Here is a 26,078-nt window from a genome sequence, read left to right as displayed (position 1 = left end):
GGATCCAGTTACAGGTGTGAAGCTGGTCGGCCGTGTTAAATGAACTCGAATCGCTGCCGCTGAGAACACAAATTCAAGATTTACAGAGGTTCACCGTTTCTGACAGAAAAACGACGAATCACAAACTATCAGGATAAAAAACAAAGGAGCAAAATGGAGAAGCAACGTCACCTTTTGTCTCCAGAACTCGGTCCAGAGGGCAGCTGCAGGTACAGGTACAACTTGTCATTGTCAGAGAAACGCTGAACATCTTGCTGTTGAAAAAAACCCCACAGTGAATGAACCAGACCTGAGGTGAGCACCAAACCAGACTTTAACCTCACATCAAGTTTCTTACCAGGATCTGCTCTACTTTGGTCTGAACGTGTTTCCTGTAAGAGGACAGAGGACATGCTGATCAGATCCATCACGAACACCACACAGGGACGTCAGAGCTTCAGAAATTCTAATCCCCATTTTCACACACAAACACTTCCTGCTTCATTGCCCTCACTCAGACTTACGAGATGTTGCTCTTCAGTTTCTGCAGCAGCATGCTGGGCTCAGTGTCACCCTCCCCTGTCTCCAGACCGCCCTGGCCCCGCCGGGAGGCCTCGGCCCGTTGGTGACACTGGTCCTCGGACATCAGGACCAACTAACCAATGCTGTGAAACACCATCTGAGAGAGACACACAGGAAAACGCACACTGTAAGGACAAAAGCAGCAACTGAAGCCAGCTTTGTGGATGCTGTCCAGTCTGGGGCCTGCCGTCTGCCTGCAGCGAGCTCTTTATTCATTTTTTTTTTTAAATCTTTGCAGGGTTTGTCTGCAGTTCTCTTCTCAACAAACTCTGCTGTGCGTATTGCAGCCCACTTGTCAACCGATCAAATTGTGTCATCCACGCTCAACAATGTGCAGTCAGGATCTTGGAAGACTGCACGCAGACCCCCCCCCCCCCCCAATAATGTACATGGACAGACACATTTAAAACCAGCCTGCCCACCTGCAGTTCCTCTGAAGTTCAGCAGAGGGGCCAGCATAGGGTCAGTCCCCACAGACTCCCATAGCTTTCCAGCAGAACTAACCATGTTTAATAAAATATGATGAGACACTAACTGTGTTGAGGAAACAGTTTAAGAACTAATTTGATCAGCTTTGGCCTAAAAATCAACAATTAGTTACTAGGACATCAGGCAGGTGTGGCTCTCAATGCAGTTCACAGTCCTGCTGCAGTCCAGTGTTGGGATCCAGCGGGCCCTGAGGTATCACTGCTGCCCAGCTTTACTATACAGGCCTGCGGGGTCCAGAAACCTCAGAAACCGCCAAACACTTCCCTACTCGGACCCCACTGGGGACTCAGGTTTCACGTCTCGTCCATGCAGGCCCTCGATGCTGATCCAGTTAGAACGGTTTAATTTTACTGTCCAGGTTAAAAAATCTGGATGTAAACAGATGCAATCAACCCACGTTCCGGGTCACAGCTCTGCGGCGGCTGCGCGGCTGGCAGCCCGACCGCGGGCGGTAACGGAGAGACCAACGCCGGCTGTGTTACGGCAATCCCCGGAGCGGGGGAGGAGCAGCACGGAGCCCGCTACCGTTATCGGGAGTCGTCTGTGTGGCCGCAGTGTTTACAGCGCCGGTGGTCATGTGCTGCCATTTACAGCGCGCGCGCGCACATACACACACACGAGCCCAGCTGAACATATTACTCCGAAGCTAGTGGGCTAATCCCGTCCTCCGCGTAGCTACCGGAGGCGGCCCAGACTCGGTGGCTGAGTTGTTCTGAACAGATGTTAGAACCGTTTCACGACTGTCATGCGTGCGTGAATCGGCTCCCGGTTAGGATGCCGGTGATGTTCCGGATAACAGACATATACGGGCTACCTGCATGCTAATCATCATAGGGTGGCTCACAAGCTAAGCTAGTAGCTAACTGATAAGCATTAGCTAGTAAGCGCTGAAACAGCCCGTTAAATCGTTTCAGCGCGATCTTTTTCATTTCCAAATAATTCTTGATAATGATACATAAATTCTGTTATTACTGTATGATCCAACAAGCGAAGCCCGCTTCACTATTTATTTTAAAAAAGAAAAAGAAAGTACCTGAGCCAAGATACAGCAAAATTCCCCTTTTCAGATTTTTTTGTGATTGGACGAGTTTGTTATGTCTGCCTGACTACAAACCCAGCGTCTATTCCCATTGGTCAGTTCTCAAAAATCTACCCAGACACCAAAAGCGGGTTTAATCCTATTCGTCGAGTAGAAATGTTTTTAGAACAGGAATTAATTTGATTGGACGCCTTTTCCTGGTCTGCCCAGTTACAAAATAGATGAATTCTTCTGTCGAATTCTGCATAGCAACAGCGAAAGCGAAACCAGCTAATACAAAACGTAAAATTGACATGCATGTAGAAATGTTAGGAAGAAGCAGGGAGCTCAGGTTCTCCAGTCTGAAATGATCATCTAATATTAATAAACGGAATTCTCATTAACCACATAAAGGATATGGTTAAATATTATCTCTAATTGCTTAGGGCAGTGCTTCCCAAACATTTTCCAGCCACGTACCCCTTGAAACATGTCACCCTCAGCCGCATACCCCCTACTACGAACGATTCTTAATTAGTGTCTATAAATACATTGCAATATCGCATGCATAAAAATAAATACTGCACAGTCGATTATTTCTCACCACCAAATGAATTTATTGATATTTTTTAGTAATGACAGAGTTTTAATAACAAACTTTACTACTTAATACTAGCAGTGTATCAAAAGATTTATTAGAATTCACTTTTTTGTCGAGAGCATAAAGGCCATGAACTTTCATTAAACAGAACTTTATTTAATGTGATGGATGTGCTTGAGCAGAGGCACACAGCTCTTCAATGTTTGGCTCAATTTGGGAAAGGCTGAGTCTTAAATCGTTTTTCACACAAAGTCTTGCTCTGTATTTTGTTTTCATGTTTGTTAAAGCAGAAAATCCTCTTTCGCATAAGTATGTGGTGGCGAAAGGCATCAGAGTCTTGACAGCGCGTTTAGCCAGCGCGGGCTGTTCAGTGCGCAGCCCTATCCAGAAATCCGCCAGGTTCTTTTGAGCGTGTTCAACTTTTAGAGATCCATCTGTGGCGATTTCAATTAGGCTCTCCTGGTCAGACGGTGATAACGAAGTAGGCACGGCGGTGAACGGGTGACGTATCCAATCATTTGAGCCGCCCGTCTCTGGGAAGTATCGGCGTAACTGCACCTCCAGCTCCTCAAGGTGCACATTACATTCGCGCTTTACACTTTTAGATAGTGTGAGATCATTAGAGCACAGAAAATCATGCAGCACAGGAAAGACTTCAGTGTTGTTTGTATCCAAGCAGTTCTTCCAAAGGTTTAACTTCTTTATCATGGCCTCAACTTTATCTTGAACATTGAATATAGTTGCAGAAACGCCTTGTAATCTGAGATTGAGCTCGTTCAGACGAGAAAATATATCACACAGATAAGCCAGGCACGTAAGGTACTCTTCATCATGCAAATGTTCAGACAGCTCAAAGGGATGGTTATTGAAGAAAACTTTAAGTTCATCCCTCAACTCACAGAAACGGGTCAGCACTTTCCCTCTAGATAGCCAGCGAACCTCTGTGTGGAGTAATGTCTCATGCTCGCTGCCCATCTCATTGCACAACGCAGCAAATAAGCGGGAGTTCAGCGGCCTGGCTTTCACAAAGTTAACCATTTTTACACTCGTGTCCAAAACATGTTTCAAACGGACAGGTATTCCCTTTGCAGCAAGAGCCTCTCGGTGGATGCTGCAGTGTACCCAGGAGGCATCTGGCGCGACTGCTTGCACACGCGAAACCACACCTCCGTGTCTCCCAGTCATGGCCCGTGCGCATCAGTACAGATGCCAACACATCTGTCCCACACGAGTCCATGTGTGTTCATGAATGTGTCCAGCTTTTGAAAAATATCTGCGGCAGTTGTCCTTTGTTCCAGTGGTTTACAGAACAGCATGTCCTCCTTGATGGTTCCTTCATGAATGTAGCGCACATATACGAGAAGATGCGCCAGGCCAGCCACATCCGTGGACTCATCTAGCTGTATTGCATAAAATTCACTGTGGTGTATGCGCAGAAGTAGCTGCTGTAAAACATTTTCTGACATTGCATTGATGCGCCGTGAGACAGTATTGTTTGATGATGGAATGGACTGTATCGTCTTTTTTGCCTTTTCCCCCAACATTGTCCCTACCATATCTAAAGCAGCAGGGAGAATGAGGTCCTCCACAATAGTGTGGGGTTTGTTGTTTTTAGCCACTCTGTAACTGACCATGTAAGATGCTTGTAGTCTGTTTTTATTCATAAGATCTGGCACCTGAATGCAGGTTTTACTTGTTGAAAGTGATTTTAGCTGTCGCTCAAAATATTCCCTTGGTTTATTTTTCAAATGGGGATGATTTGTCTCTAAATGTCTGCGCAAAAGTGAAGGTTTCATTGAGTTCTGAGACAATACTTTTGCACAAATAACACACTGTGGCCGGGAAAATCCACCAATATTTATACACGTAAACCCCAGCGAAATATAATTGTCATCATATTTGCGCTTCTTTGATGAGGTTGTGTTACAGTCCGAGCTGTCATGCTTTCTCCCACTTTGACGCTCCGCATCAGACACTTCATCACTTTCCACATGGCTGGCTCCAGCTATGCTAGCCACTTGGCTAGTAACCACAGATACATCCCTGCTAGCATCCAAATCTGACGAACACATTGTTGTTGAACAATCACCTGTGCGGTCACTGGAAAATGCATCTTCAGACATGAGCTTATTGGTTGTTGTGGCCGGTGTCTCTGTGGTAGGGCCTTTTTTTCTTGTTAACCACTTGTTCATTTTCGCGCTGCACTGAATGCTTGGAGGCAACTTCAACTGTTAGGTGTCAGTCATTTGGGTCATTTGGGCAAATCACGCCCATGTATTTTGTCAGAGCTATTTTTTTGCTGAACACCAGAGGGTGGTATATAGTCATGTATTTAACAGTCAAATAAAACTTCATTAGCGCAAATTTCGGCTTTTAAAATTTTTGATCCCCACTCCAACCCCAACCCACGCGTACCACCTACAGCCACTTGCGTACCCCCGAGGGTACGCGTACGGTAGTTTGGGAACTACTGGCTTAGGGTATAAAATCTACACTACTCTGCCTGGTTTACACCCAATGTCATTTACCCATTATATTGTATATTGTATAGCTTTCTTGTTATATGTAAAATTGTATTGTATTTATTTAAATTTTTACTTTTTAATTATTTTACCTGCATTTTTTAATCACTCTTATATTTAAATGTTCATTTGCTATTTTATCTAGGGATCGAGAGTAACGTAGTTTCTATTCTCTGTATGTCCTGTACATGTGGCAGAATTGACAATAAAGTTGACTTTGACTTTGACTTGATCTGTTTTTTTGCCTACAAACCCCAAGAATTTTATTGTGGATAAAAGATTAATTAAAAAAAACACATTAGAATAAAGTCAACCATTCAAATGCCATGCTATGGTAAAACTATGTTGAACAGCTGATGCAAATCAGTGATTCTACTTTTACTGAGGACATATTTAGCTGTTTAATCTTCAAGGAAAACAGCTCTCTTTATTTTGTCACATGAATTTTCCATCATACAAAAGAGAAAGTACACAGAGTAAACAGGAACAGACAGGAAGAGAAAGGTTTGTTAGTGATGCTGAAACCCCTGCCTCTCGTCTTCATTCAAACGCGCTGCAGAGAAACATGAACACAAACATTAGTCACATTTACAGATTGCAAATAAAGCTTTGTTCACGCTGCTTACATATGACTGCTCACCCAACCATCCAGGCTGTCATGTTGTAAAGTTTGCAGACGACACAGCTGTGGTTGGTTGCTTCAGAAACGATGAGACCGGCTACAGGAAGGAGGTGGAACACTTGGAGGACTGGTGCAGGAAAAACAATCTCTGCTTAAATGACAAGAAGACGAAGGAGAAGATTGTGGACTTGAGGAGGGGAAGACACACACACACACCCCTGCACGTTGGAGGATCTGCACTCTAAGTAGTACCCAGCTACAAGTACCTGGGTGCGTACCTAGATAGCAACCTTACCTGGAAAAACACTTCCAGCCTGATCAGGAAGGCTCACCAGAGGCTCTACTTCCTGAGGCAGATGAGATGCGTGGGAATGGAGAGCTCAGTCCTCAACTCCTTTTACAGATGTGCGGTGGAGAGTGTTCTGTGCTCTGGCATCAACGTGTGGCACAGAAACTGCACTGAGGCAGAGAGGAAAGCTCTACACAGGGTGGTGAAGGAGGCAGTGTCCCAACCATCACAGACATATACACCTCCGGATGCAAGACGAGGGCCACCTGTATAGTGAAGGACCCCACTCACCCAGCACACTCACTTCTTGTCCCGCTCCCCTCAAGCAGGAGGCTGAGGAGCATTAAATGCAAAACCACCAGACTGAGAAACAGCTTCATTCCAGAAGCTGTGAGACTTTCTCGATACATAAATGGACAAGAACTGATATTGTAGTACCTTAACCACTACTGACACCGTCACTTTATCAGTGCTGGACATCATGGTCGTTTGCTGCTGTATCTATACTCCATACTGGTACTCAGGTTTTTGCACTATTTATTTGTTATTCTGTTTCTTTCGCTCCCGGACCGTGTGCACATCATTTCATTCCACCTCATGTAAACATGTGATGCGAATGACAATAAAGAATCCTTGAATTCTGTTCATCTGGACGTAGCGTTTTCAGTGGGAGAAACGTTTCGTCATCATCCTGGTGACTTCTTCGGTCTCAGCTGACTGCAGGTTTCCCCAACCTTATAAACAGTACATTTTCATAATATTGGGGAAACCTGCAGTCAGCTCAGACTAGCTAGCAAGCGCTGAAACAGCCCGCTCTTTCTCATTTCCAAATAATTCTTGATAATGATACATAAACCCAGCGTCTATTCCCATTGGTCAGTTCTCAAAAATCTACCCAGTCACCAAAAGCAGGTTTAATCCTATTCGTTGAGTAGAAAGGAGGCTGAGGTCTTTTAACATCTGCAGGAAGCTCCTGAGGATGTTTTACCAGTCAGTGGTTGCTGGAGTACTTTTCTATGCTGTGGTGTGCTGGGGGAGCAGCACAGCAAAGAGGGACTCATCCAGGCTGGAGAAACTGATCAGGAAGGCTGGCTCTGTGATCGGCATGAAGCTGGACACTCTGGTGACAGTGGCAGAGAAAAGGACCTTAAAGAAACTGATGGACATTATGGACAATGCTGGGCATCCTCTGCACACGGCCATAAGCAACCAGAGGAGTCTGTTCAGTGACAGGTTGCTTCTCCCCAAGACAAGAACTAACAGACTTAAAAACTCCTTTGTCCCACACGCCATCAGACTGTTTAACTCCTCTCTGGAGGGGAGAGGGAGGGGAAACAGGAGGACAAAGGAGGGGGGAACAACTAAGCTGTAGTGCCTCTTCACCTCACTGTACAATACCTTTTGTGCAATACTTTTGTAAATAGTCAACGGTGCAATAGACTCAATACTTGAAATGTGCAATTCACTTGTATTTTTATTTTTTATTTCTATTTATTCTATTTATCCCCTTTGTATATTTTATTTATATTTGTCTCTGTATTTATATATGTGTGTGTGTGTGTGTGTGTGTGTGTGTGTGTGTGTGTATATATATATATATATATATATATATATATATATATATATATATATATATATATATATATATATATATATATATATATATATAACAATTCTGTAACTGTAACTTCGGTCGTTGCTGTGCTTTTTGGAAGTCGAATTTCCCAGAGGAACCCACCCGAGGGATTAATAAAGTTCTATCTTATCTCTTATCTTAAATGTTTTTAGATCAGAAATTAATTTGATTGGAAGCCTTTTCCTGGTTTGCCCAGTTACAAAATAGACAAATTTTTCTGTCAAATTCTGCGTAGCAGCAGCAAAGGCGAAACCAACTCAAACAAAACAAAGTTGACATGCATGTAGAAGTGTTAGGAAGAAGCAGGGAGCTCAGGTTCTCCAGTCTGAGCATTTTATAATAACTGAATTCTCATTAACCACAAAGGATGTGGTTAAAATATTTACACGATCTCAAATTTCTTAGAGTAAATAATGCTTTTTCCCTACAAACCCCAAGAATTTTAATGTGGATAAAAGACTAATTCCAAAAAGTAAAAAAAACAAAACCCCCATTAACCTCCTTTTTTTTTTTTTTTTTTTTTTTGGCCTGTCCCGTTTGGCTCTTTTGCCATCAGAATTGTTGTCTAAAGGCAAATGTAACAAGTGTCACCTGGCAGTTTGTTGCTCGCTGCCAGGTGATTGGCTGAAGAGCTGTGAAAAGGTAGTGGGTGTGTGGGGTGAAGTCAGCGCTCTTCTGTGGAAAAAACCAGAGGCAATTAATTCACTCAGGTGCGAGTGGGTATACTGTCGTGTGACCACGAATTTTAATAGAAGAATTGATCAAGCCCTAGATCGACTGCGCGCAGGGAAACTGATCAATATTCTGTGCTGTCTCTGCTGTCCTTTTTTTTTGTTCTTTTGATTGATTTGTAATTTTGTTTTGGTTAGTCCGTCCAGCCGTAGAGGCGGTTATTGATTGAGAGTAAGTTTTGTAAGGGCGGACTAACCTCTCTTTTGTTTTTTTTATTTTAATTGTTTGTGCCACTTCCCTTTATCTCTCAGATCACAGGCCATACATAGCACTGATTCCCAGCTGCGCTGAGACCCGAATTGTTTGCAGTGTGTGCCACGATTGCAGTGTCACTAAGCGGGGTGTGACGGGTTGTAGTGTTATTTCGCACAGTTTGTGTGGTAAGTCTCATGCGCAGCTGGGATATCGGCAGGATGTGTTGTAAGTCCTGTCTGGAAACGACTGGGAATTTGTATGTTTAACTTATGTAATAAATAAATGATCAATTATTTCTTTGCCCCGTTTACTCATCCCTTGTCCTCGGTTACATTTTGGCGTTGTCGACAGGATTCAAGGGAGTGGCCATTTTGTTTTGTTATTTTGTAAGGACAGCAGGGACAGGTTTGTAAGATTGGAGAGAAGGAGCAGCCAGGTCTCGATCGCCATCATGGAGGGAAGCGAGCAACAAACAATGGCCCAACGTATACAGGAGTTGGAGAATGAACTTAGAGACTTGAAAACAGCATCTGTGGGTACAGAGAGGCCCTCTACATCAACAGGAGCTACAGGAAGTGAATCAGAGACTGTGAGACCCAATCCTGTGGTATACGTACAACAGGATAGAAAGTTGCCAACATTTTCAGGGAAGTTGGACAATATGGGCTCACTGACTCTAGATGAGTGGATTGAGCAAATGAGAGACTTTGTGCGCACGAGAGGCAGAACAGAAAAAGAGCAAGCTCAAATCATTTTTAACCATTTAGAGGGTACTGCACGCACTGAGATAAAGTTTTTGCCAAAGGAACAGAAAGAAAATGTTGAGAAAATTTTTGATACACTGAAAGAAATGTACAGTTGCTTAGATTCCCACATTTCTTTGCAACGCAGATTTTTCAATCGTAAACAATTAGAAGGCGAGTCCTTAATTGACTTTTCTCATTCCTTGATGGCCTTAATGGACCAGATTATTAAAACGGATGAGGAAGCCGCAAGAAAAGCTTCAAAAGATCTGCGTGATCAATTTTGTGATGGTGTTAGAGATCTGACATTGAGGATCAGGCTGAGAGATTTGATTAATGCCAACCCACAGTGGACGATTCGTGAGGCGAGAGCCGAAGCGACCAGGTGGATGGCACAGTATGAGAATCAGCCTTTTAGGTCTAGATATAATCAGTCTGTTTCAGTCTCTGCAGATATGCAAGCTTCTTGTGAAAGTGTCGATTCTAGAACATCAGAATATGCTGAGTTGGTGTCCCTTTTTAAAGCCCAACAGACACAATTAGAGTTGGTCATTAAGGCATTAAACCCACAGGAGGTGGCTGCTTCTAGCAATCACACTTCTCGACGTAGAAGGACGGTGAATGGTAAACCCATTTGTTTTAGGTGTGAGCAAATTGGACATATTGCCCGATTTTGCCCGACATTACCCAATTCTGATGGAAATCAGCATGAAAGAGCAGCTAGGGCTGATGGCCAAACTACTGGAGCGGCGGAAAACTAGTACCCACCAGTGCACAGAGCCACACACTGGTGGGAGGGTTGCAAGGCTCCAGTAATGTAGAACTCGGTCATCTAGTTGGTGAATGCTTGGAAGGGGAGGTTGATTTGGGTGGGGTTATTATTTCATGTTTGCTGGACACAGGGTCCATGGTCACAACAATCACAGAAAGCTCTTTTAAAAATAACTTTTCTCATCTCAGTGATAAAAAGCTTAAAGACTGTGGTTGGTTGGGACTTAAAGCAGCTAATGGCCTACAAATTCCTTATTCTGGGTATATTGAGTTGGATGTTACAATCCTGGGAATTCACCTACCTCGTCGAGGGGTGTTGATTGTGGGAGATCCAACAGATAGCCACATGGCACAGAAAAAGATATCTGTACCTGGTGTGTTAGGAATGAATGTATTGAACCCCCTTTACTCTGAATTGTGTAAACAATATGGTTCTGACCTCTGGGAAGCTCCAGTTTTGAAGACTGCGCCACGTGGTTGGAGAAGAGCGTTGAGATACTGCCAAATGATGGAGGCCATGGCAAATTCTCCTGAACCCCATCGTGTTAGAGTACAGGGTAAGAAGTCTTTCTGTGTTCCAGCTGGAACGCAAAGTTATGTTCCTGTTACCTGTCCAAAGATGCCTGTGAATACACCTATTGACCTCTTGATTGAACCCCTCGGGCCTGATGATGGTTTTCTCCCGGAAGGCCTATTGGTGTCTCCTTCATTGGTAAAGGGAGAAGGAGGGGAGGCTTTTGTTCCAGTTACTAATGTTGGTAAAACTGATGTCTATTTGACACCTCGTCGGGTGATTGCTACAGTTCAACTGGCCAGTGTGCTAGCAGAGGGTAACTCTGAAATACAGGTCTCTGTAAATTCACAGTGTTGTACAGCTTATATTTCCAGTCATACAATGGCAGACAATGCAGCGGAATTGGATTTGCCTGAATTTGAAAGTCTTGAGGAGAGCGAGAAACGGCAAGCAAAAGTTTTATTGCAGAAGTATAGCGGCGTGTTTGCCAAGAATGAGTTGGATGTTGGTTGTAGTAAATTGATCACTCATGAAATTCCTTTGATAGATGAAACACCAGTGCGACAACCATACAGGCGAACCCCTCCGTCTCAGTATGAACTGGCAAGGGATCATATCAAACAGCTGCTGCAAGCTCGCATCATCAGAGAAAGTAGTAGTCCGTACTCATCCCCAATAGTTCTTGTTCAAAAGAAGGATGGAAGTCTACGCATGTGTGTCGATTATAGACAGTTAAACGCCAAGACCAGAAAGGATGCATTTCCTCTGCCAAGGATTGAAGAATCCTTGGATGCTTTGACTGGTGCTCAGTGGTTTTCCACTTTGGACCTGGCTAGTGGTTATAATCAGGTGGAAATGGCTGAGAAGGATAAGATTAAAACTGCATTTTGTACCCCATTTGGTTTGTTTGAGTTCAACCGCATGCCGTTTGGTTTGTGTAATGCACCCAGTACATTTCAGCGCCTGATGGAGCGTTTGTTTGGAGATTGCAGACATCAGTCGGTGCTTTTGTATTTGGATGATGTGATTGTTTTTTCATCCTCCGTGCAACAGCATTTGGAGCGGTTGGAAGAAATCTTCTCTCGTCTGGATAAAGAGGGGCTTAAAGTGAAACTCTCCAAGTGCCAGTTTTTCCAGAGGCAAGTGAAATATTTGGGGCATGTGGTGTCTGCCGAAGGAGTTTCTACTGATCCAGATAAAATAGCTGCAGTGCGGGATTGGAAAACGCCCAGCAATCTAGCAGAACTGCGTTCCTTTTTAGGATTTGCTAGTTATTATAGGAGATTCATAGCTGGTTTTTCACGCATGGCTGCTCCCTTGCATAGATTGGTCTCTGCACTCCTCCCTCCAGGTAGAAAAGGTAGGACCCCCCCAAAACCGTTATTGGATTTTTGGGATTTGGAGTGTGAACAAAGTTTTCATCAGCTCAAGGCTGCTCTGGTTTCTGCACCAGTGCTTGCTTTTGCTGATTTTCAGAAGCCATTTACATTGGAAGTAGATGCAAGCTATGGGGGTCTAGGGGCAGTGCTTTCCCAGGAGTATGAGGGTAAATTGCGGCCAATAGCTTTTGCCAGTCGGAGCTTAAAGCCTACAGAGAGGAATATGAGAAATTATAGTTCCATGAAGCTTGAGCTTGTAGCTCTCAAGTGGGCCGTCACTGAAAAGTTTAGGGAGTATCTTTTGGGTCATCGTTGCACTGTATTTACAGATAATAACCCACTAAGCCATCTGTCCACGGCAAAGCTAGGTGCCACAGAACAGAGGTGGGCATCAGAGCTGGCCGCTTTTGATTTGACCATAAAATATCGGCCTGGGGCTCAGAATGCTAATGCAGACGCATTGTCCCGCCTACATGGAACTGTAATGGAATTGGATGGTCCATTATCTAATGATATTGGAGTGCAGTGTGAGATGATTCCCAGTGTTCAGGCAGAGATAAGTGTTTTACCTGGTTGTTCTTTCTCTGATCTCTGTACGTTACAGAAACAAGACCCTGTGATTGGTCCCTTCTTAAAGTATTGGGAGGTGGCCAGGTTGCCAGATTCAAAGGAAAGAGATGGTCTTGGTAAGGGTTCGAGGGAATTGGTCCGTCAATGGGGGCGGATGAAACAAAGGGAGTCTGTGTTGTATCGCTGCACTCATACTCCTGATGGAGTGAGGGAGGTTGACCAGCTGGTGCTGCCACAGTGTTTACAGGGCCGCGTCCTTCGTTTACTCCACGATGAGCATGGCCATCAAGGGGTTGAGCGTACACTGCAGTTGGTGCGCTCGCGATATTATTGGCCGCACATGTATGCAGATATTGAGAGATGGTGCAGAGATTGTGAAAGGTGTGTTCTTTCTAAGGCTGTTGTGCCAAAGATTAAAACCTTTATGGGTAGTATTTCTGCATCTCGGCCTCATGAAATTTTGGCAATTGATTTTACAGTATTTGAACCCTCAACTGATGGTAAAGAGAATATTTTGGTAATGACTGACATCTTTTCTAAATATACTCAGACTGTCCCTACAAAAGATCAGCGAGCCAGTACAGTGGCAGAGGCTTTAGTGAAGCATTGGTTTCATTTATTTGGGCCTCCAAGCCGTATACATTCTGATCAGGGGCGAAATTTTGAAAGCGCTTTGGTGCAACAGCTGTGTAAAATTTATAAGATAGAGAAGAGTCGGACGACACCCTATCATCCACAAGGTAATGGTCAATGTGAACGATTTAATCGTACACTTCATGACTTGCTGCGTGCCCTGCCTCCTGAACAAAAGCGCCGGTGGCCGCGGCATCTCTCCCAAGTCACATATGCGTATAACACCACAGTACATCAGTCAACTGGTATGACTCCATATTATTTGATGTTCGGGCGAGAGCCACGGTTGCCAGTGGATTTTTGGTTGGGTGCTGGCAGTGAAGTTGATGAGGACGTCACTCTTGAAGAGTGGGTACAGGAACACCAAAAGTCCTTGGCTGCTGCATATGATGTTGTGCAGCAACGGTTAGAAAGGAGAAGGGTTCAGAGAGATTTGAATTCCTCTAAATGTGCTAGTCCTGATTTGGAGCAGGGCGATTTGGTGTATCTGAGAAACCACTCTGTAAGAGGTCGCAATAAGATTCAAGATTTTTGGGATCCCACGCCCTTTCAAGTAGTGCGACCTCCTCCTGGTCATGGCGTAGTATATTCAGTCGCTCCTGCTGGGCACACTGGTCCACTTCGACAAGTACATCGAACTGAGTTGAGAAACATTCCAATCAGGGAATTGGATGGAGACCAAGATAGTGGCCTACAAATGTCAAAACAGGATGATCTAACCGGAATGTTGGCCACAAATAACAGTATGGTTGATGAAGTAGAACAGATGTTTACAGAACAGGGAGATGGAGGCGATTCTGCAGTGTTGGAGGAAGGGACGTTGAGTCCCACACATGTGGGGGTGCCCCATTTGGATTGTTCTGGGGACCTAGAACCTGGGGAGGAAGATGTTCCCAGCTTGACGCAAGGGTCTCGTAGGTCAATGAGGAAGACTGCTGGACAGCACTCAAACCCATTTAAATTGCCACAATCCATTATAAAATGAGCAAAATTTTAAGTGTGCTCTCTTTTCAGCTCATCGTCGGGTCGCCGATGCCCTTTGAAGGGGAGGGTTGTAACAAGTGTCACCTGGCAGTTTGTTGCTCGCTGCCAGGTGATTGGCTGAAGAGCTGTGAAAAGGTAGTGGGTGTGTGGGGTGAAGTCAGCGCTCTTCTGTGGAAAAAACCAGAGGCAATTAATTCACTCAGGTGCGAGTGGGTATACTGTCGTGTGACCACGAATTTTAATAGAAGAATTGATCAAGCCCTAGATCGACTGCGCGCAGGGAAACTGATCAATATTCTGTGCTGTCTCTGCTGTCCTTTTTTTTTGTTCTTTTGATTGATTTGTAATTTTGTTTTGGTTAGTCCGTCCAGCCGTAGAGGCGGTTATTGATTGAGAGTAAGTTTTGTAAGGGCGGACTAACCTCTCTTTTGTTTTTTTTATTTTAATTGTTTGTGCCACTTCCCTTTATCTCTCAGATCACAGGCCATACATAGCACTGATTCCCAGCTGCGCTGAGACCCGAATTGTTTGCAGTGTGTGCCACGATTGCAGTGTCACTAAGCGGGGTGTGACGGGTTGTAGTGTTATTTCGCACAGTTTGTGTGGTAAGTCTCATGCGCAGCTGGGATATCGGCAGGATGTGTTGTAAGTCCTGTCTGGAAACGACTGGGAATTTGTATGTTTAACTTATGTAATAAATAAATGATCAATTATTTCTTTGCCCCGTTTACTCATCCCTTGCCCTCGGTTACACAAAGAAAGATGCCCAACGGATTTACTTTACCAAACTGACCATCCCAGCCTTGCCGTAATGGTCCATTTGATTCACCTTTTATTGTTTATTTTATTTTCACTTACTGAATACGGGACAGACTTGACTGGGGGAAAGAAGGGGAGAAAGAAAGAGGGAAAGAGAAACAGCTGAGAAGAGGGACGGGGGAGAAGGGCAAAAGACAAAACCTCCTGGGTTTTAAATGCACCTTAGAACACACATGCATCAACATTACAATGAGCGGGTGGAGGGAGGTTTGGAGTCTTCTCTCACCCCCATTCTCTGCGACCTGCTGGAGCAGGGGGGCTAGGACTAGGAGGAGGAGTTGGCCGTCCGACTGCGGTCTGGAGTGTGGAGCCTTCCTGCTGCTGCGGAGTCGGGGCGGTCTGCCTTCCCCCACCGCAGGGAAAAGGGAAACACCACCTGGGTCTGGGTGCAGTTCCCCCCTCCAGGGGCGGGGGCACCTAGACCCGGTTTGTAGAGTACGCTTGGGGAGTGTGATCGTGTGTACGTCTCTTTATGTCTGTCTCCACGTTGGTTGAGTGTGGAGTAAGTGCATATGAGAGCATGAGGGTGGGAATGGATGTTTGTGTCTGTGTGTGCCTGTATGTCTGTGACTATATGTCAGGTTGGGTGTCAGGCGCCACCTCTCTGGGGACATCTCAGGCCCTCCAAGTTTTGGAGGCCTATCTCCCCCCACCACCACTTCCCCTGCCAGTGGCGGACCCCCTCAGGTGTTGGTGCGTTGGTGGTTCTTTGTGTCCGGGGATGGGCGTCCAGGTACACACCGGCTCACTCCTTGGCGGCCACTTATTGGGGCCTGGAGCCTGGGGCTCGCTCGGGCCACTTCGGAGGTGGGGTGCCCCCGGCCTCTCGGCCTGGGGCTCGGTCACTCAGGCGCAGCTGGCTGCCGGCGGAGCTCACGGGCGCGTCACTGCAACTCCCCCTGGCTTCTGCTCCGCGGCTGCTGAGTGAGCCCTCATCTGGGACTCTCCTCAGCTCTTTCCGGGACAGTGGCGCAGCTGCCCCTCTGTTGGTCTTCCTTGGTCTCTTGTGTTCTGGGGGCCTCTGGATGTCTGGAGTTTTGATCTCCTCCATACCTGCTTCATACCCTGGAGGACGGGGCTGTGGCCCCCCCACACCCTCTAGCAGATTATTACATGGAGAACCTTTTAAAAAACAAAAAACAAGCGCGTCCATGCTCACAGGTGTACACACGGGTGATCACACCCACAAACTACACCCTTTTTGGCTCCTACCTCAAAGCACACTGTGTTCTGTTGATCTTATGTGCTGCACAATAATGTTTAACATTTAGTATTTACTGTCATATTCCCATATATCATTGTGATGTTGTTTATTCTATTACTCTTGTTCTCTTCTGCTTGCTTTCTTTTTTCTTTCTCAGCAGGTGATCCAGGTGATTGATATATGCATTTTTTTTTTCTCTGCCCGTTCTGTTGGTTTTTGTCTTTTGCCCTTCCCCATTAACTTCCTAGGACCTGGCGTCCACATATGTGGACATCACATTTTGGGTTATTTAGACCAAAATACTCAATTTTCCTCTACATATCCACTTACAAGGACATTATACTGCTTGTGTTCTATCAACATTTTAAACAAATATCCTCATATGTGGCTCTCATTTTTCTTAGAAACAAAAATTAGGTTTTAAAAAAATCTGGTAATTCTTTGTATTTACATTCATCGGGTCCCAATCAGCCCAAATTTCAAAGAGAAATTAAAAATGCTGCTGTGGAAGAGTTCGGGTCTTAGGAGGTTAAAATAAATTAAACTCTTTAAACCAACGTGCAGTAGTAAAAATCTGTGGAACAGCTGATATAAATCAGTGATTCTACTTTTACTGAGGACAAATTTAACTGTTTCATCTGAAGATAATCTTCAATAATCTGCAGATGACAAATAAACCAAGGAAAACAGCTCTCTTTATTTCTTACATTTATTTTCCATCATACAAAAGAGAAAGTACAGAGTAAACTGGAGCAAACAGGAGGAGAAGGGTTTGTTAGTGATGCTGAGACCGCTGCCACTTCTCTTCATTCAAACCCGCTGCAGAGAAACATGAAGAAAAATGTCAGTCACATCTACAGATTGTAAATAAAGCTTTGTTTGTATCTGATCAACATTTTCATTACAGTGAAGTCAGGTGTTCTGCTTGGTTATGCTATCGACATATTGGTGGTGGTTACTCTCAGAAACAGTTTTTAAACTTGGAGGAAAAATCCCTAACTCTTCCTCGTCTTCTGACCTTTGACCCTACCTGACCATGTGGGCTATGTCCCAGTTGGTTTCAGAAGACAGGGGTCCGAGGATCTCCACGCCCTCTTCGGTGACGATAGCGATCTCGTGCTGAAATGAAACAGAAATAAAATTGTTACTTTCTCCGGATGGCGTCCAGTACACCTGAGTGTGCGCGGCGGTGCGACTTACTCTGTTGTAGGAGCGAGCATCTCTGTAGTACAACACCTTGAGGCACCGCTCCACCAGTTCCCGTGCCTCCTGTTTGGTGATCTCCACCTTGTTCTCCACCACCTCCCTCATCAGAGGCTGCACACAGATTCAACACAGCTTTACTGGCACATGTCCAAACTCAGCACAAACACTCCATCACTGGTCTCCGCGGTAACGCTCTAATGCCTCAACTGTTAGTCAGCTGTATGACCACACCTTAAAAACCTTTAGACATGATTAACCTTCTAAAGCCAGCAGAGCGTTACAGCTGAAACTCACCTGAGCCAAGTATGCACCAAAGCCTGTAGCCACTGTGGGAGCCTCATAAGCCACGCCCAGTTTATCCACGTAACCTAGGAAACTGGAGAGAAGGAAGGCGGCAACCTGGTGAGAGAAGAGCTACTTCCCATTTCAGGTTCACCTCTAACAGGTAAACATGCTGAAATGCATCCTGGGAGTTATATACTTCTTTCTTTTTTTTTAAAAAACCGCCGTATCCATGAGCACCAAAAACATAAAACATTAAAGAAACAAAACTGACCTAGAACTAAAAAACAGGCGGTAACAAATACGAATGCAGCTTGACTGGTCTGACCCCAACCACCCCCCCACCCCGAGTCTCACCTCTCCCCGTTGTAGAAGCCGCCGATGACTACGGTATTCCACAGTGGGTTCATGCGGCTGCGGCGGTTGTACATGACGCGGGTGAGCCACGAGTGCACGGCCTTTGGGCTGTAGCTGTGCCCGTCACCTAGCAACTCCTCATCGATACTGACGGAAAACGACACCAGTGAGATGGGAAGGGGGATGTACAAGTGTGTGTATGTGAGTGTGCACATACGTGTGTGTGTGCACGCGCTTACACCATCTGCTCGATGACCTGTTTCAGGTGTTGGTAGTCGGCGTAGTCGCCCGAGGCTCCCAGGATGGTGCTGTTGTTCACCTGTGGAGGAAACACCAATATTAAAGTTGCTGAAACAAGCAGTCGGTCAGCTGACCTCTGCTGGTGGTGGCATCACCTTCATGAGGCGGGAGATGTTCCTGAAGCGAGCCAGAGAGCCATACGAGCCCAGCATGTCTGCGGCGATCACCACCCCGCCAGTGAATTTCACACCAAGTACCGACGTTCCTGTAACCATCGGGTTCCTGTGGAAGGAGGACGGGGCACGGTTACTTTAAACAAGTCCAATGGTGGTGTAATTAGCCTGTGTGATGGAACATGTGAAAACCCAGAGGGCAGAGATCATGTCCTACTGAGAGGACATCTCAGCTGGCCCTGGCATGCCTCGATGTTCCCCCAGATAAGCTGGGGCCATTGCCCCGTGGCTCGACTTCAACTAAGCAGAAGAAAATACCTAGATGCTTTACTGTCTCGATATTTTAGATGTAGAACTTTTATTGAAGTGGTTGTCATGAATTTTTGAACAGTGTGCATCGTTACTAATGCACGGCACAACACACAAACAACACGCATGTTTCTTCGTTGTCTGGACTGTGTGTGTGTATAGATATATATATTCTAACACACATACATTGTGAACTTATATATTTCACAATGCACGATGAAAGGTGTCACACAGTTAAGCAGCATGATTCTGCCTTTGTCCAGTTAATGGTCGTCAATTTTAACTTGCTATCGAAGTGATTCTTACTTTTAGACTAGCCTAATCTTTCTCCTCTTTTACTCAGCTAAGAAACTAGTTGCCAGGAACACGCCTACATGTAACAGAAAATAACTATGCTACCCACAATCCTCTGCTTAAACGTCTGATTGGTGGAGGGCACAGTTACCTTGGAAGTGATAATACACACACACACAGTATGATCTGAACAGAAAGGACTTGGCTAAAGGAGGTCAGAGGTCATTCTCATGGGAGCAGTAGTTCATTCGCCTGTAGCCACTCTGATTGGTTAGTTTCTAAAGCATCACTCTGTTGATAAACAGTAAATTGCGCCCTGTGGATAACGCGTCTGCTCTCAGTCACCCACCCGTTACCATGGTGACGTAAGCAGACGCACCCTCAGGATGCTGAAAGCTCTGCATGGACAAGCCTGGCTGTATTTCCCGTAAACCTCCACACTGCAGTGACAGATCACTGACGCCTGTCCTCGAGTATTGCTGCCTGGGTCACAATTTTAACCCTGTTAACTCTGAGTGCACGTCCCAAGATGGCGCTAGTGCCAGCAAACAGCAGTGAAGCTGCTCGAGGAAAGGGTCCACCCAACTCAACCAAACCTGTTGTTGAAACACCGCACGAGAGTTCAGGCGGACTCAGGTGTGACCCGCGGGTCTCCCGTCGGCGCTGACGTTACTCAGCGGAAAGGACGGAGAATACCCAGCGTTTAAATCAGTGTAACCCGGCAGTTAGCTTAGCATTAGCTAGCCTCCTCCATGATGATGCAGCACTCAAACCGAAACCCCGGGACCGGCACCGGGACCGGCCCCGGAGCAGGACCGCGGCTCACTCACAGTGTGTGTCGGACCGGTCCACAAGCTGTGCCTGCCCCGCTACTGCTGCTCCCGGGGAAGGAGTAAAAGTGTCCCGGCTTCGGACCGTCCTCCCACAGACTCAACTTCACTCTACCAGACTCCATGTTAGATACTGCCGGAAGTGACGACAACGGCCCTTCTTTTAGGCGATTAGCCGGTTTGATGTCACAGGATGGCGTTTTACCGCCGCCTACTAACGGGAGGAAACAATACAGCGCGTCAGTAGTGAACCTGAACTAAAGTCTTAAAATATTCTAAAACCATAAATTTTAACTGGAATAATTTCTTAAAATTATAATAAAAGAAAAAACAATTAAAAAACCAGCAGTTTACTGGTGTTTCCTGTGTTGCTGCCTCATTCTGATTGTGCTGTTGCTGATTTACCTTTAATTTGAAGATAATGAAAAAGAATATCTTTAAATAGCTTATCTCTGCTCTGATTTAATAACACACAGTGGCAGAGATAAATACTTCAACATCTGTCTTTCCCAAGTCTGAAAAAATGTGAAGTAGATTCAGATTCTAAATGTGAAAAGGAAAATAATTGTGGACGCAGCCAACTTTTGAGATGAAATTCAGAATAATTTAGAAATACTAAACTGCAACAAATACAGACTCAAGAGAATGCTATTTCTGAAGCGCAAAACCTTACTGAGTATAGGAGACGGTGACGAGCCAAGGTTCCAGAGAGGGAGGTTTGCCAGGTTGGTAAGCTGAAGGAGGTGAGATATCTGACCTTTTTTTTAAAACTGTAAACATACAAACACGAACATACACGCCGAAAAGGAAGGAACAAGAGGTCATGGGATGATTATTAACAAAATCAAGTACAATAGTTACTTTTGCAGTAAAAGTTAGAAGCAAAATTGTATGATCCAACTGTACAATCTCACCTAGTCTGCTTCAAGAGCCAAACGATAACACCATTTCTCCCACATTTTCTTCCTGGGTCCTTTGGAGCCTTATAGCACATGTCATTTGCTCTAATGCATGTAACTGTTTCATAACAAAAATAAATAAAATGCCTGTTAAGGGGCATTTCTGAAGCCAGCACTTTGTGATGGCTTTTTTGTTGGCTGCTGACATAACTTTCAGAAGGTATTTATCTGTACTGTTCAAGTGATCTGAAACAAGTTTTGCCATGTTGTGGAAAAAGAATGACCAGTAGGACAAGCGAGAAAATGCCCTGAGCGGTGCAGTAAAACAATGGGCTCAAACGCCTTTTCCTCTCCTTCAGGGTCAACCGCAAGCACCGACTCTGCATGGGCTCCACTGGTGGCTGAAGAGAAGAGTGGGCGGTGTGGGGACGGACAACAGAGGTGAACTAGGTGCCTTATGGGCCTTGTAGTTCTTTTCAGCTTCCCTTTGCCTCAGGCAGTTGTCAATCGTGAAAGTAAGGGAGGTTAATTCCTCAAAAGAAGCAGGTTCACTGGTCTTTCATCTGGTCATTTAGTGCCTGCAAAAATACAGCCCACTGTGATGGTACTCATAACCATTCAATGATCATTGATCAATGATCATGGCAGTTTGCATAGAATAATCCTTTAATTGTCCCACAAGGGGAAATTTGGTTGTAACAGTAGCAAAAACACACATATACAAAAAGAACAGGACACAGGTGAGAAACACAACTTTAACATATTTACATCATGGACAATAGTTACCAAAGCAGAGTCCTGTACAGTTATTAAAACTAAAGTACAGATAAGTGGCAAACAGAGCAGGATACTGAAAGATGTTTAAAGATTTAAGAATATTTAGAATAATTAGAAAAGTGCAGATTGTGTGATTGTACCTGTGCATTAAAAAGTAAACGTGTAACTTCCAAAAAGTTAGCGTATATAAGCTGAGAAAAGTAATATGCACCTATAACAGTAGCAGTTGTTCGGTTGATTAGTGCAGTTACAGCGCTGATGTAAACATCTATGCTTGTTGGGAGCAGTTCTGATTGTACAGTCTGACAGCTGCAGGGAGGAAGGAAACGCTCCTTCATGCATCGAGGATGCAGCAGTCGGTGACTGAAGCAGCTCTGCAGCAACACTTACATGGGGTCATTCTTCAGGTCGAGGTTGGGCAGCAGAGGCATGTTGAGGACCGTCTTCCTCCTGATGCCGCTGTAACAGTACGTTTCAGCGAGTTAAGGAAGGCTAAAGGTTACTCCTGGCATTCCTGACCTTAGACTGGGTTCAGGTTTTCTGCACTTTTAATCTGAAAGGATATTTGGACTGTCCTCGGCCTCCGAGCCGTCTCGCTTTGATGTTGGGAAAAATGTCTCTGATGATCTTCCCAAAGTTGGCGGCGCTCAGAGGACGCTGCTGCAGGTTCTCACAGTACCTCCTGCAGGACAGACAGACGCACAGTCAGGAAAGCATCGGAGCGCCATGGCAACCAGATCTATGTCAAACCACCCTTGTTACAGGGTCACTGTGCGTGTGTGTGATTTCTGACTTGTAGGTCTCGTAGACGTCCTGTTTGGGCAGGCAGGTGTCTGAATGCTCCTCCAGGTGACTGCGGATCCAGTTACAGGTGTGAAGCTGGTCGGCCGTGTTAAATGAACTCGAATCGCTGCCGCTGAGAACACAAATTCAAGATTTACAGAGGTTCACCGTTTCTGACAGAAAAACGACGAATCACAAACTATCAGGATAAAAAACAAAGGAGCAAAATGGAGAAGCAACGTCACCTTTTGTCTCCAGAACTCGGTCTAGAGGGCAGCTGCAGGTACAGGTACAACTTGTCATTGTCAGAGAAACGCTGAACATCTTGCTGTTGAAAAAAACCCCACAGTGAATGAACCAGACCTGAGGTGAGCACCAAACCAGACTTTAACCTCACATCAAGTTTCTTACCAGGATCTGCTCTACTTTGGTCTGAACGTGTTTCCTGTAAGAGGACAGAGGACATGCTGATCAGATCCATCACGAACACCACACAGGGACGTCAGAGCTTCAGAAATTCTAATCCCCATTTTCACACACAAACACTTCCTGCTTCATTGCCCTCACTCAGACTTACGAGATGTTGCTCTTCAGTTTCTGCAGCAGCATGCTGGGCTCAGTGTCACCCTCCCCTGTCTCCAGACCGCCCTGGCCCCACCGGGAGGCCTCGGCCCGTTGGTGACACTGGTCCTCGGACATCAGGACCAACTAACCAATGCTGTGAAACACCATCTGAGAGAGACACACAGGAAAACGCACACTGTAAGGACAAAGGCTCTGCTGTGTGTATTCCGGCCCACTTGTCAACCGATCAAATTGTGTCATCCACGCTCAACAATGTGCAGTCAGGATCTTAGAAGACTGCACGCGGACCCCCCACCAATAATGTACATGGACAGACACATTTAAAACCAGCCTGCCCACCTGCAGTTCCTCTGAAGTTCAGCAGAGGGACCAGCATAGGGTCAGTCCCCACAGACTCCCATAGCTTTCCAGCAGAACTAACCATGTTTAATAAAATATGATGAGACACTAACTGTGTTCAGGAAACAGTTTAAGAACTAATTTGATCAGCTTTGGCCTAAAAATCAACAATTAGTTACTAGGACATCAGGCAGCTGTGGCTCTCAATGCAGTTCACAGTCCTGCTGCAGTCCAGTGTTGGGGTCCAGCGGGCCCTGAGGTATCACTGCTGCCCAGGCACATACACACGCACGAGCCCAGCTGAACATATTAGTGATGGGATTTCCGGCTCTTTTTAGAGATCCGGCTCTTTCGGTTCGGCTCACTAAAAAGAGCCGGCTCTTTCGGCTCCGAACCGGCTCTTCAGGTTGTTTTGTTGCTTTAATTAATTTATTATTAACAATAATATAAAATTATGCACAAAAAGAATTACTAACGTAAAACAAAGTGGTTTTATTTATATACCGGTATGTTTATATATAAATATATGCGGTGGCCCCTAGAGACAAAACACGTACAAACTCCGAAAAACATTTCTAGCATGAACTGAACTTCCAAAGCAGAGCTACTAGATCACTTAAATTACACAATTGAAAGCATGTGTGTATTGTTTGTGTATTTATACACAGGCACTCATATATATTCAAATAATTTAAAAAAAAGTTCATTTACCTGTTACTACCACACACCAAATCCGGTTGTTGGTACTTGCTGGCTTGTGTAGCCACAAGATACCAAAAGCTCCACACTGCGCCCAGCATCCTGGAGCACTTCTGTTGTCTTTTGTACGTGTTTTGAGTTTTTATGTGCTTCTGAGTTTTTACATGCTTCGGAGTTTGTACGTGTTTTGGAGTTTGCACATGCATCAGAGTTCATACGTGATTTGAAGTTTGTATGTGCTTTGTCTGTAGGGGCCACCGTAAATATACTTTTATTTATTCACTCCACATAAAATGTAATAAATAAATCATATAATACAAAAATCAACTATTCACATTTCAACTTTTAACTATTTAAATTTTCATCTTTTTCCTTTTACAAATTTAAAGTGAAAACAACACAAAACACTTCAAACCACAACCCAATTAAATATAAATTAAAATATCAAAACAAAAAGAACATGCATATTCTCTGTCATATGGGCCTGGATGAATAAACTTTCTGAATCCTTTATCATCTGCAACCGAAAATAGTTGTGGATGATTACTATACCTTTCTAATGTCACGTTTTTGTCCCTGGCTCTCTTTCTCTCTCTCTCTCTCTCCCTCTGGCTCTGTTCCTGCTACTGAGTGTAACTACCGCCCCTCCCCCCTCTGCCCAGCGTAAAGCACAAGGCTCACGTGCAGGCGAGAGAGAGAGGGTGAGAGAAAGAAAAAGAAAAAAAACCCCACGTGACGGCTCGCGATAAGGAGCCGGCTCGCGTCGTTCACGTCAAAGAGTCGGCTCTAAGAGCCATTTCGTTCGCGAACGACCCATCACTAGAACATATTACTCCGAAGCTAGTGGGCTAATGCCGTCCTCCGCGTAGCTACCGGAGGCGGCCCAGACTCGGTGGCTGAGTTGTTCTGAACAGATGTTAGAACCGTTTCACGACTGTCATGCGTGCGTGAATCGGCTCCCGGTTAGGATGCCGGTGATGTTCCGGATAACAGACATATACGGGCTACCTGCATGCTAATCATCATAGGGTGGCTCACAAGCTAAGCTAGTAGCTAACTGATAAGCATTAGCTAGTAAGCGCTGAAACAGCCCGTTAAATCGTTTCAGCGCGATCTTTTTCATTTCCAAATAATTCTTGATAATGATACATAAATTCTGTTATTACTGTATGATCCAACAAGCGAAGCCCGCTTCACTATTTATTTTAAAAAAGAAAAAGAAAGTACCTGAGCCAAGATACAGCAAAATTCCCCTTTTCAGATTTTTTTGTGATTGGACGAGTTTGTTATGTCTGCCTGACTACAAACCCAGCGTCTATTCCCATTGGTCAGTTCTCAAAAATCTACCCAGACACCAAAAGCGGGTTTAATCCTATTCGTCGAGTAGAAATGTTTTTAGAACAGGAATTAATTTGATTGGACGCCTTTTCCTGGTCTGCCCAGTTACAAAATAGACGAATTCTTCTGTCGAATTCTGCATAGCAACAGCGAAAGCGAAACCGGCTCAGACAAAACGTAAAATTGACATGCATGTAGAAATGTTAGGAAGAAGCAGGGAGCTCAGGTTCTCCAGTCTGAAATGATCATCTAATATTAATAAACGGAATTCTCATTAACCACATAAAGGATATGGTTAAATATTATCTCAAATTTCTTAGGGTAAAAAATCTGTTTTTTTGCCTACAAACCCAAGAATTTTATTGTGGATAAAAGATTAATTAAAAAAAAAAAACACATTAGAATAAAGTCAACCATTCAAATGCCATGCTATGGTAAAACTATGTTGAACAGCTGATGCAAATCAGTGATTCTACTTTTACTGAGGACATATTTAGCTGTTTAATCTTCAAGGAAAACAGCTCTCTTTATTTTGTCACATGAATTTTCCATCATACAAAAGAGAAAGTACACAGAGTAAACAGGAACAGACAGGAAGAGAAAGGTTTGTTAGTGATGCTGAAACCCCTGCCTCTCGTCTTCATTCAAACGCGCTGCAGAGAAACATGAACACAAACATTAGTCA

The 26,078-nt window shown here is 44.7% G+C and overlaps 3 protein-coding genes across 8 annotated transcripts in view; all 3 read right to left on the bottom strand.

Annotated features, from left to right (window-relative positions):
- Positions 1-2,221, bottom strand: part of rfx5 (regulatory factor X, 5) — a 10,538-nt gene extending 8,317 nt beyond the window's left edge. Inside the window, exons 1-5 of one of the 2 annotated variants that reach the window (XM_076879068.1) lie at positions 2,084-2,221; positions 504-658; positions 338-371; positions 172-254; positions 1-59 (exon numbers count right to left, since the gene is read on the bottom strand). The exon at positions 1-59 is cut by the window's left edge and continues 64 nt beyond it. In XM_076879068.1, coding sequence (XP_076735183.1) covers positions 1-59; positions 172-254; positions 338-371; positions 504-625 — 298 coding nt within the window. In that variant the 5' untranslated portion in view covers positions 626-658; positions 2,084-2,221. Of the gene's footprint in view, positions 60-171; positions 255-337; positions 372-503; positions 659-983; positions 2,054-2,083 lie in introns of those variants that run through there. The other variant, XM_076879069.1, reaches the window with a different exon arrangement.
- A 14,738-nt stretch (positions 2,222-16,959) lies between these two features.
- On the bottom strand, positions 16,960-20,133 carry psmb4 (proteasome 20S subunit beta 4). The gene is made up of 8 exons (XM_004572240.5): positions 19,974-20,133; positions 18,523-18,649; positions 18,367-18,446; positions 18,128-18,274; positions 17,783-17,864; positions 17,483-17,599; positions 17,313-17,401; positions 16,960-17,101 (listed from the first exon to the last, which is right to left on the bottom strand). Exons 1-8 carry the CDS (start codon positions 20,096-20,098, stop codon positions 17,089-17,091), a joined length of 780 nt encoding a protein of 259 aa, XP_004572297.1. The 5' UTR covers positions 20,099-20,133; the 3' UTR covers positions 16,960-17,088.
- On the bottom strand, positions 20,105-25,420 carry LOC101475330 (regulatory factor X, 5). Of its 5 annotated transcripts, none has more exons than XM_076879209.1 (9): positions 25,283-25,420; positions 23,010-23,164; positions 22,844-22,877; positions 22,678-22,760; positions 22,443-22,565; positions 22,215-22,331; positions 22,040-22,120; positions 20,647-21,450; positions 20,105-20,187 (listed from the first exon to the last, which is right to left on the bottom strand). In XM_076879209.1, exons 2-8 carry the CDS (start codon positions 23,129-23,131, stop codon positions 21,444-21,446), a joined length of 567 nt encoding a protein of 188 aa, XP_076735324.1. In that variant the 5' UTR covers positions 23,132-23,164; positions 25,283-25,420; the 3' UTR covers positions 20,105-20,187; positions 20,647-21,443. The 5 variants fall into 5 exon arrangements, with proteins under 5 accessions (XP_076735324.1, XP_076735326.1, XP_076735325.1 ...); XM_076879211.1 differs by having other exon boundaries at positions 22,040-22,116; XM_076879210.1 differs by lacking the exon at positions 25,283-25,420 and adding an exon at positions 24,068-24,230.
- Between the last annotated feature and the right edge of the window lie 658 nt (positions 25,421-26,078).

Source organism: Maylandia zebra, linkage group LG22, assembly GCF_041146795.1.
Source record: "Maylandia zebra isolate NMK-2024a linkage group LG22, Mzebra_GT3a, whole genome shotgun sequence".
Classification (NCBI taxonomy): domain Eukaryota; kingdom Metazoa; phylum Chordata; class Actinopteri; order Cichliformes; family Cichlidae; genus Maylandia; species Maylandia zebra.
Note: the sequence above shows the minus strand (reverse complement) of the source record. Positions and strands in the feature narration are given on the sequence as shown.